This window comes from Arctopsyche grandis, chromosome 6 (assembly GCF_051622035.1).
Source record: "Arctopsyche grandis isolate Sample6627 chromosome 6, ASM5162203v2, whole genome shotgun sequence".
Taxonomy (NCBI): domain Eukaryota; kingdom Metazoa; phylum Arthropoda; class Insecta; order Trichoptera; family Hydropsychidae; genus Arctopsyche; species Arctopsyche grandis.
The window spans coordinates 20,745,556-20,756,741 of NC_135360.1; the positions used below are offsets into that span (position 1 = coordinate 20,745,556).

At 34.5% G+C, this 11,186-nt stretch overlaps 1 protein-coding gene across 2 annotated transcripts; it reads left to right on the forward strand.

Annotated features, from left to right (window-relative positions):
- Positions 1 to 6,150: 6,150 nt before the first annotated feature.
- On the forward strand, positions 6,151 to 10,942 carry LOC143912695 (putative RNA-binding protein CG14230). Of its 2 annotated transcripts, none has more exons than XM_077431993.1 (10): positions 6,151 to 6,346; positions 6,493 to 6,688; positions 6,775 to 6,899; positions 6,965 to 7,423; positions 7,500 to 7,673; positions 7,748 to 7,963; positions 8,042 to 8,259; positions 8,332 to 8,603; positions 8,689 to 8,940; positions 9,012 to 10,942. In XM_077431993.1, the coding sequence occupies exons 2-10, from the start codon at positions 6,496 to 6,498 to the stop codon at positions 9,173 to 9,175; spliced, it is 2,073 nt and encodes a 690-aa protein (XP_077288119.1). In that variant the 5' UTR covers positions 6,151 to 6,346; positions 6,493 to 6,495; the 3' UTR covers positions 9,176 to 10,942. The 2 variants fall into 2 exon arrangements, with proteins under 2 accessions (XP_077288119.1, XP_077288120.1); XM_077431994.1 differs by having other exon boundaries at positions 6,275 to 6,350; positions 9,012 to 10,936.
- Positions 10,943 to 11,186: the final 244 nt, after the last annotated feature.

The following is an 11,186-nucleotide window of genomic DNA, read 5'->3' on the forward strand; positions in this document are numbered from 1 at the left end:
GTTAGTAATTTATACGTAGATTGCAAAACACAATGAAATATAAACAATAATAACAAGACAAGAAACAAGCAATACAATAAATAATAAATAATTTATTAATCAAGTTACAGAAATAAACCAATTTATAATAAACATTTTCATGTAATAAAAACTCATGAGTGGTATTACAGATGGTCAACTTATTACAGACAACACAGAACACATATATTCTTTTCAATATATGAATAATCAATAAGTAAAACAACTAACGTTAAAGAAAATTGACTATTGTATCAAGTCATGTAATAAAAATACTCTTGTGTGAAGCTATAGAAGTTTTTTACAAAAAATTTGGTACGTATATAAACGAAAAGACGTTTGCTAATTTCAATGACCATCTCTTCTCCACCGATCATGGTATTTGGTTGTTCTATTAGTGACACCACACAGACCCTAAGTAAATAATGATTTCAATCAATATGTTCAGACTATGTCTGATGATCGGCTTTCGTGGCTTTACGACCCACGATTTGGCCGATATATTTTTGTGCTGGCCACCCTGAGACAGCGGTTGGCACACAAACTGACAGTTGTCAATAGCGGTTTGGCGCGTAAACACCCCGTTTTTACGGGGCCCACCTCGCCACCGAAATCACCAGCTAGAGGCTGGTGAGGGTTGTGACGATACTTGGAGACCAGCTCCAGTATCCGTCCGGTGTGCACCAGAGGAAGCTTGGTCTGTCTTCGTCCAGAAGGCAGACAACTGAGCTACGCGTGGCCAACCTCAAAAGGCACGCGTGGTTACTTTGTTACTCCCTCCCCCCTGTCCCCTCTGCTTGATCTCTGTATATATATATATATATAAAATACAGTCACCATACAAACAGAATTACAACCTGTTTTCATTATTATACAATTTCCTCCCTTTTTCCACATCACGCATCCCACGCACATTACGAAGGAGAAAGGGACATAGCAGAGCAGCCGACATCAGCAGAGACCAGACCACCGACGACGAAGGAAGGCACCTTGAGGAAACCAGCCCCGCCCAAGCTTACCACTAGCTATCTCACAAAACCGACTTCCGGGGTGCTCTCGAGTTGAACATCCCTGGAGTCTGTACACAATAACTGTAGCTTGTGACATGTCTAATTGTTTCGCACAAAATATAATGCTTATCAGCTCATTCACACAGCGATAAATAAAATTTAACATTGGAAAGAGTTTAAAAATTTGAAGCCGCATATTTTTTCGAAATCCTTTTTTAGTTCAGAATTTAATATCACATTTATAATTGGGTTTCAAGCATGGAGCTAGGATTCTAAACGTACATTAAATCCAAATTTCAGTTCTAAATATACTAGAACGAAAAATTTAAAAATAGCATAGTATAAGTAATATTTATCAATAAATTATGGAATTCAGCATTTTTAAGTGTTTTCGCTGATTTCCGAATTGATATGTTGTTTTGAATTGTTGTTATTGTGGAATGAATTGTTATGTAACGACTGCCACTTAAAATCAAGTTTTGCAAGTGATGTGTCACCGCTCATGGTTATTGTGTAGTGAAAAGACTGCCAATAAATCACCACCCCATGAGTTTTTTTTATATTTTAAATATTTGTATACCAGACCATTCATTAAATACTGTGTTTTCGTGTTTATTAATATTTATCATAACTATTGTGTATTAAAAAAATTTCAAAAGACTATTTCTTTCAATTTTAAAAATTTTACTGTGTACTTTTTATTCCCATTATTTAAATAATTAATATATATTTACTTTTTCTTTATAATTTTCAACTTCAGCAAGTGGAGACTCTTGTCATCTACAATCTAAGACGAATTGTCGCCGGAAGATAAAGAGTGATATATATTTTCTAGTTTATTTCCGTTCGATTTCTTGTTTGAAAATAGATTTGAAATGTTGTTCAGTAAAACTCAAAGATTGTTAATGACAACAATGTCAGCTGTTCTCTAGAGTAAGTATCAAATGAAACACAATGTTTCCACAAATCTTTGACTTTTTCTAGTGTTCGGGTAAAAAGTATATATCTATATAAGAAAAATATTAACAGAGTACATATGTATAGTAAAAGTGTATTTACCTGTTGTAATATATTCTGATTAGTCACAATATGTTTCATCTATCCCATATATAATAATTATTTCATATGACAATGGATTTAAAATATGACTTATCGGAATTAGTCGATATGTAAAATGGTAAGTGTTCATCGTATGACATTTCTTCGCTGAATTCCGTTTCTTCTATCTACTTAATGAATATGATTTATAGAACCTAGGCTTTCAATGAATGTAGCACAGTATTGCTTATCACTTAATAAAACGGCACTTGACTTGCAATTCGAGTCGGCATGACACTATCAACTATTAGTTTAATGTGAGTATCCAATAGTTTCGAAAAAATCAGCAGCATCGGCAGCAGCAGTCGCATCATTTTTGAGATTTGTATGTAATAAAAGGCTCGTTTCCGGTTTATAAAACTTATTGATTATTTATTATTTATGTAATATTAATTGAAGGATTATATTTTTTCGATAAGAGTAGACATTTAATTAATAAGTCCAAAAAATAGTGTAAGTTCGAGCGTACAAGTTAATACGAGTTATAGATATAAAATTTCAGTTCGATACACGGTCTAGGATATATAATAATTCAAAGAAAAATAATGCTACTTCCGGCAGATTTGAAAATGAAAAAAAAAATTATAGCGCAACGATTAAAATTTTATTACGCAGTAAAAAGTTTCAGTGTTTCAGTTTCAAAGATATTTAATGGTGTTTGAATTATCACTAAAATACACAGCCAAACACGCACATTTTTTAAAAACAATAAATACGTGCCAGTGATCGACTTCATCTATTAATAAAATATAAATTTTAAAATACAACTTAATATTTTATTTTGTTTTAAATAATCTTGAAATTATCAATGCAAAAGTGCCATCTATCCGTCAACGTAAAACAACCTTCATTCGATCAATTTGTATTTAGGTAAACTGCAGTTAGGTATGTATGACATTAGGTATGGTCGTCGTTAGGTATGTTGATATTCGACCAACTCGCTTAGGTATACTCGAATTAGGTGAATTGCATTAGGCGAACTTACAGTGAATCGCAGGAAGGCAACCAAACTCGACCATGTCGTATAAGCGAGCCGCCACAGGGTCTATAGGCGTATGCTGAAGATTCCGTGGACCAAAAAGATATCAAACGAAGCTGTCCTCGGCATGATGGAGAGAGGCAGGGAACTTGTTTCTGTCATCAAGCGGAGAAAGATGGAGTACCTCGGACACATGATACGAGGTCCAAAATACGAATTTCTCCGTTTGATAACCATGGGGAAAATAGAAGGAAAAAAATCGATTGGCAGGAAAAAGTTATCTTGGCTTCGAAACATGCGCATGTGGACCGATATGAGCGCCGAAGACCTGTTCCGAGCCGCTGAAGACCGATGCGGATATATTCAAATAATCGACGAGGTGGTCGCCAACGTCCGGATGCGGACAAGGCATTAACAAGAAGAAGAAGCCCGCTCCACAATCTCGGCAAAACTATACGAGAGTGAAGTGAACATATTCGTTAAGTCCCGCCTATATTCGTGCAGTCTCCGTTTCGTGGCGGGGTATTTCGGACCCGAATCAAAGGGCTCTCGTGTAGTTTTGTGTTTGCACGAGACCCTCCCTCCACACTCCCGTCGCGTCAGTCGGCCGGCAGTAACCGCACTGCGCGCTCGTCGATTTTATTAACAAAAATGCCTACGCATTGGACGCACGATCTCGAACTAACATTTATGGAAATATACCAGTGTCATCCTAAACATCGGGACCATAAAGACAGAAACAAAGTACACGATGCGTGGAATAAAATTAGTGAAATAATGAATATACCTCTCAAAGAATTGAAAAGCAAGAAAGACTCCCTTATGACAACTTATAGGATACATAAGCGAATAATAAAAGCATCGGAACATTCAGGCGCCGGCACTGATGATATATATATACGCCGATATGGTTCGCTTTTAGCGTGATGGATTCTTTTTTGGAGGATATCGTGGATGGCAACAGTAATAAAACATTCCAACGTCTCTTAATAACTACTTTTTCTCGAATTAATAAAAAATTGTAATATGCTATTGCACGTAATGCTACAGCGACAGACGTTTTTTAACACGTCCATCTTGTATGACTACCGAACAGACAAATGCGCGAGCGAGAATGTGGTGAGCTACTTTCAGTCTCGTGTTGTTTCGGCGAGACCCGAGACCGAGAGTCTCGACGAGAATGTGGAGCCCGCTTTAGGGGGTATATTGGACTCGGGTGCACCTCACGGGATCGAATGTGAAATGCACGAAAAACTAAATATCGGAAGGCAAAGATCGAAAATCGAAAGATCTTAAGTCGAAAGATCAAAAAAAAAAGGGTGCATGATAAACGGTACATACTCACTTAATTTGCGCGCGCAGAATACGGGAGGAAAAGTCTGTTCTTCTTGTTCCTGTTGTATCCTGCTCGCGCAATTTAAGTGAGTATGTACCGTTTACCATGCACCCTTTTTTTTTGATCTTTCGATTTTCGATCTTTGCCTTCCGATATTTGGTTTTTCGTATATTTCACATTCGATCCCGTGGGGTAGACTCATTAGCCCCCTTTAATATATCATTGCCATAATATACCCTTTAATATATTTAACGTTCATACCTAGTCAGCACGTACCGACTTCAGCAGGTATCCGGCCGTACGAAAAGTATTCTTTGGTACATTTTGTATGGGTATATTCATACCAACCGTCACGTTTACGCCACGGCAGGCTTACAGCAGTACCCGACATTTCCTGTTCATACTTTACAGCAACATCCGTCAACGTATCGTATCCGTTTTTTTGGCCATCGTGGAAATATACACGCGAATTACGTGCCATGAGTCTGCCGCTTTGCTGTTTTGGAACAATTATCGATAGTGACAGTTGACAGCTGTTCAATCTTTCGACATGGTTTTGGCGCAAATATTTAAATTTTTTACGGAAATATTTAAAAGAATTTTGTCCATCATCCACAAGCTCCTTATACAGTGTCCAAAACTCTCCTTCGGTTTTTCTATTTTTTAACATGGGATGCACATCAAAACGCCTCCGTGCTTTTTTATTGCCTTCTTGAGCTTCTTCTTCCAACAATAGCGCGATTATACATAATTTTTCGTTCGATAAACGTCGACACATTTTTGCTGACTTGTATTCTGACGCGTAGCTACGAATGCACGTGTATGCATTTAAATTGTAAGTACTCGACAATACGACGTAAGCAATATTGCGCCGTATCGTCATGGCCTCCAATGTATAAGTAAGCCGATTTTGCCTTGCACTCGGCCAAATTGCTGTAAACGTGACGTGACCGCGACGTGTAGGTAGATATGAATAGAAATGTAATAAAATGACATATTTGAAACGGAGTTGTGCAGTGCTGAAGCCGTGCAGTACTGTTAAGTATGAACAGACCTTTACACAGTCGTTCTATCAATGAAACAGATAATTGTGCGCGAAAGAGTGCGCGTGTAAAGATCTTGAACCGAGAAGGGATAAACCGCGCGATAAACTCAGCAGTCCTGCGCGCAATCGTGTGGCTTGACGTTGTCTTTACACAAAAAATTCTTTCGGGCGCGCTTTTGTTACAAGATGGCGGACTTACGCACGTGAAGTAAAGAATTGATTGTGGAATTACTTTTAATGTACCAGTCTTTTCCGTGCCACTGGAAAATTAAGTCCGAGGAATATAAAAACAAAAATCTGAAAGAGGAAGCTTATAAAAAAAATAGTTGACTTCATTAAAGAAAAAGGATTTTCTAATGCTAATCGAGATTTTGTTGTCAAAAAATTGGTTCGGGGATTACTAGTCAAATGTGAACCGGTCACAGGACAACCTGTCGCTCTAGATCGGTCACACGTGATCACTCGTCACACTAAAATTGGTCACGAGAAAACTAGTCACACCCTAAAACTGGTCACCAGAAAACTGGTCACACCCAAAAATTGGTCACGAGAAAACTGGTCACACCCGAAAATTGGTCACGAAAAAACTGGTCGCACCCAAAAATTAAAAATTGGTCGCATTTTTGGGTGTGACCAGTTTTCTTGCGACCGGTTTTAGTGTGACGGGTGACGACGTGTTACCGATCTAGAGCGACCGGTTATCCTGTTACCGGTTCACATTTCACATTTGGGATGTAGTCACTGAGCCAATTTTTAGATGAAATCGAAACAAATATTTTTACACTGGCAACATCACATGGTCCGTGCTTCGCGCACAGTGTGGGCGCATAACCTAAAATATTGGCTGTCACGCGTGATAAGTAGGTGTTTATATCTAAATAAAAAGAGCCTTGTAAATACAATAATTTTTGATTAAATTGGTTTCAAATCACGTAATTTATTAAATACGCAAGTATCTTTCTTCACCATTCATGATTCACAATAACGAGTCTTATTCTTATTTCAGAAAATGTCGACGCGTTTGTTCATTGGCAACATTCCTTCAGGAACTCAAGAAGATGACTTGAAAAAAGAATTCGAGTTTTATGGAAAAGTAGTAAAAGTTGATTTAAAAGAAAAAAACGATTTGAATGATAGCCAAACTACCAATAAACTTTTTGCCTTCATTACTTTGGAGTCAAATACTCTCAATGTAAACAAATGTATGTTTTATAGTTTTAAAGATAATATTGTTTATTTCGTAATATGCTAATAGATCTTATTTATATTTAATTTGCAAAATCAACAGGTATTCAAGAGTTTTCTGAGCAAAAATGGAATGGATCATTTTTGAAAGTGTCCATTGCCAAGGAAAGCTTTTTAGAAAGATTAAAAAGGGAAAGATCTGAAGCAGGATCCCCCAAAGAAATAAAGGTTAGTGTTTTATTAATGCGAAATTTGTTGTTTTTCCAGAAATTGAAATTAATTATTTTTTAAAGGTCGAAGAATCACAGTTACAAATTCCGAAGTATGACGTTGAAACTAAAAGAAATTATAACAGCTATGATGCTCATTTTGAGAAAGGAAATGATCACCAAAATGAAAAAGAAAAACGCAAAGATTCATTTAATAATATGAATATTAGTACAGATGATATAGTTGTTGCACCAAAAAAAAATTATTACAGCTATGATGATCATTTAGAGAAAGGCGATGATCACCAAAAGAAAAAAGAAAAACGCAAAGATTCATTTAATAATATGAATATTAGTACAGATGATATAGTTGTTGAACCAAAAAAAAGTTATTACAGCTATGACGATCATTTAGAGAAAGGAGATGATCATCAAAAGAAAAAAGAAAAACGCAAAGATTCATTTAATAATATGAATATTAGTACAGATGATATAGTTGTTGCCCCAAAAAAAATAAAAATTTGGAAGAGTATTGACCCAAATGTGAGTATCAAGTCTACAAACTTTTTGATATTGTGTAAGACTAAACTACAATGAATGTTTCGTTTTTTATTTACAGGTTTCTAGTAAAACAACTACAAATGGTTTTTCGAACGTTGCACATTCAAATAAAATCGAAAAGGAAAAAGGAAGTTTGAATCCTTCTGATAAGAAAAGATTGGAGTCCATTCAAAACATGAAATCAGTATACAATGAAAAGAAATCTCTCATTAAGATGGCTCTTTCTGGAGTTGTTAGTCATTTTATGCATTTTTTTTATTTAATTGTTCTATTTTATACATTTTTGTAAAGGAATAAAGTTTTTAGGATACAAAAAAAAATAATAAAATAATTTTCAATGATGATGAAGATGGTAATGTCGTAAGTAACGAGAACACCAGAGACAACAAGTGTGCAGAGAGGGTTTCAAATGTGAAGTCAAATAAATCCAAAGCAAAATTATTTGTCGACGAGTCTGATGATGGGGATGACACGTATAATTTTGAACTCAAACAACAATTTGAAGGTGAATCGGGTCGAAAGGTAAAGCAATATATTTTATTATGTCAAATAATTAATATTTTAAATTTTCTGTTGATCTAAAATGCACGTATGTTTTAGCTTTTGGAACTTCAATCACGCTATCAATCTGACAAAAGATTTGTTTTGGATGAACGGTTTTTGGATGTTGATGACAAAAATGATCTGGAAATGGAAAATAATGACGAAATCGATGCTATCAATGACGACGAAAAATTAAAACAATTCCAAATTTTACAAGGGATTGTTGGGGATTCCAAAGTTATTTCCATCAGAACCGAAAATGCTAATAGTAAAAAGTAAATATAGTTTTTTTTTTATTTAGAAATTTAGAATACTGTAAACTTTAATGCTTTTTTTTATATTTATAGATTACCTTTGAAGACCATGTTACGCTTTGATCCATCTCGTCCAGACCATACCAAATTTTTAAATAAACCGTCAGAGAAGTCTGCAGTATCAAAAAAATCTAAAAAAGAAAATAAAATTAATGAGAAGGAGAGACCTGCAATAAATGCTGCACCTGAAGTTTCGCATGAGCGGTATTATAAAATTAACGAATTTTATAATATCTCTCAAGCGCAGTCAACAGATACGCAACCATTTAGTATCACCAGCCTTTTTAAAAATAACAATATTGAAGGTGTTTTATTTATTTTTATTTAATTATCATAATCAAAATAATTATTCGATAATAAAATAAATATATACATTATATTAATTTATAGATATTGAAACGCCTGGTGAAGAATATAGTACAAAACCAATCGAAAAAAGCAATAAAAAAGTCAAAAACCCATTGGGTGGGGAAAAAAATCCCTTCTTTTATGACACATCTGATAGTGAAGATGAAAGTAGTAAGAAAGAAAAAACTAAAGATAGTAAAAAGGCTAACCCCCCTCTTAACGGTGATTCAACAGTAAAATCAACAGCTATTATAGAAAATTTCTTTTTTTCTGATAAAGATGCACGATTGATGGGTGAGCTTTTATAAAAGAATGGAATCTTAAATAGCTTTGAAATGTTTATAAATTTTATTTTTATTTTTTAGAGGGTCTAGAATTTTTCTTAAACACTAAACCCAGCACGGAGAAATTAAGAAGAGAGCTTAAATCTGTTGTGAAGAAAAGGATACAAAACAACAAGCGAAATTCTAAATATCAACCGAAAAAAGTTTCACATCATTCGAAACCAAGAAGGTTCAAGAAGAGATAAAAAAAAGAGCCTTGTAAATAGCTATTTTCTAATCAGCCTGTAGGATCCCAGGATTTATGAGAATTTATTTGAAGTATCGCTGCGGTGCTGCTGTTCAGATTAGGATATTTGTGACAGTTTGCCAATTTAACCGATTTCACTGTTGAAACGGTTCCTAATCAAATTAGCAAAACCATCCTACCCGCTATTTTAATATAAATTTATTTATGTAAAATTTTAATACCATGGGGGCAACCCATAATGGCACCATGGAAAAATATAAATCTTTAAATAAAATAAAAAACTGAGTTTTGTCGCCCTTTTTGTGAATATGAATTATCATCGTGGTCTCTTCCAATCTTCTGGTATTTTCTATTTCAATAATTCTGTGGTAGCTCTACATTACATTACATCCAACCATTTATTACTGTAAAAAGTAATGCATAGCCTACACTGTCGTTTCATAATTAGAGCCCCCATAATTCTATTGAATATGTTTTGTAACACTAAAATTATTCCCTTTCCTTCCATCTACAGTAATACTAAATATCTTTACTATGTGACTTTCTATTTTCAATCTTATTAAGAGCTTCCTTGATCTCATACTTGCTGACATCAGTCAATATTTCACCATGTTTTGTTATCTTTGCTTCTGATGTCAGAAATTAATGGTCCAGTTTCCGTTTTAATCAGATATCTGACTTCTCTCCTCATCTTCACCTCTACAAAACAAGTTTTTCTCGGTTATCTTGTCTCTGAAAAGTCCAATACATTCCATTTCATCAATACGTGTTCCAGTTCTTATATTTTATCATCACCGAGGAGAGTTTTAGTTTTAAAGGTTTTGCACTTCAAATCCAATATTTTACAAATTATATTCAATATTTTTCATTTCAAATTAAATATTTTACATTTCAAATTAAATGTTTTTCATTGCAAATTAAATTATGTATAAAATAAATAAATGATGTATTTTAAAAGTGATATGTAATATTTAGTTCCCTCTTTCCTGTTTTATGTATTTTCCAGTCACCAAATTTCATAATAATGATAACATGTAAAAATGAAAATAAATTTATTAAAAACTAACCAATTATTTGATTAAATTTTTGAAATATTTAATTTTAAATGAAACATTTAATTTGAAATAAAAATATTGAATTTACTTTGTAAAAAATCGATTCTGAACTAAGACGGTTAGTAATAAAATATTGAAGTCGGAGTGAAAAACCCAAAGAAATGTTATATTAATAGAAGTGGCTCTAGGCGTCATATTGTTGTCAAGTGACGATTGTCCACAGACAATCCTAAATAATTTTAGCATCAGTCGTATTTGATGCTTGGACTCGACGTATGTCCGATAAAAACATCTGTTTGTTTATATTACTTGCAAGATGGGCAAGCACCGGTAAAAATTGCACAATGCATTCAAAAACATACAATAAACAACATAGGATACATTTTTATAAGTAAATTGATCCGATTGTATTCCGTGCGAGCGTATGTATAGAGACGTACCGCGTAATATTGACAACAATTATTTATTCATAAGGGCCCTTCTATTATTATTACATTTCTCTGGAAAAACCTGTATATGTCGCAATAAACAAGTGTTTGCTATGTCGTCATTTGTGTAGACAGCCGACTTTAACCCAGGGGTTCTTCGCACCCTCTGCCTCACCTCTACCCTGGCGGCTGTCTTGGTCAGGTACGGTGGAACCACTAGAAATTAAGGAACATAAATACATTATATGTAATGTTATTAATAAATGTCTTGTTTTTTAATTGACTCAATTTCTATATTTCTTTTTCCATCTCTGGTTTGATAATGTCAACTATGGTTTGTATTGATCTCCATTTTGAAATTGAAAGTTCTACATATAATATGCATAGATGTACCCGAAAGCATGCAGAGCTGTGAGTAATGCGAATCTGTCTTGCTTGTGTAATTTGTGAGTGGCTGTCGAGGTGCACGTGTGGCGACCCATAACAAATGCTTGGTGGTGCACTGACCCTGGGCAACAGTCTGCCA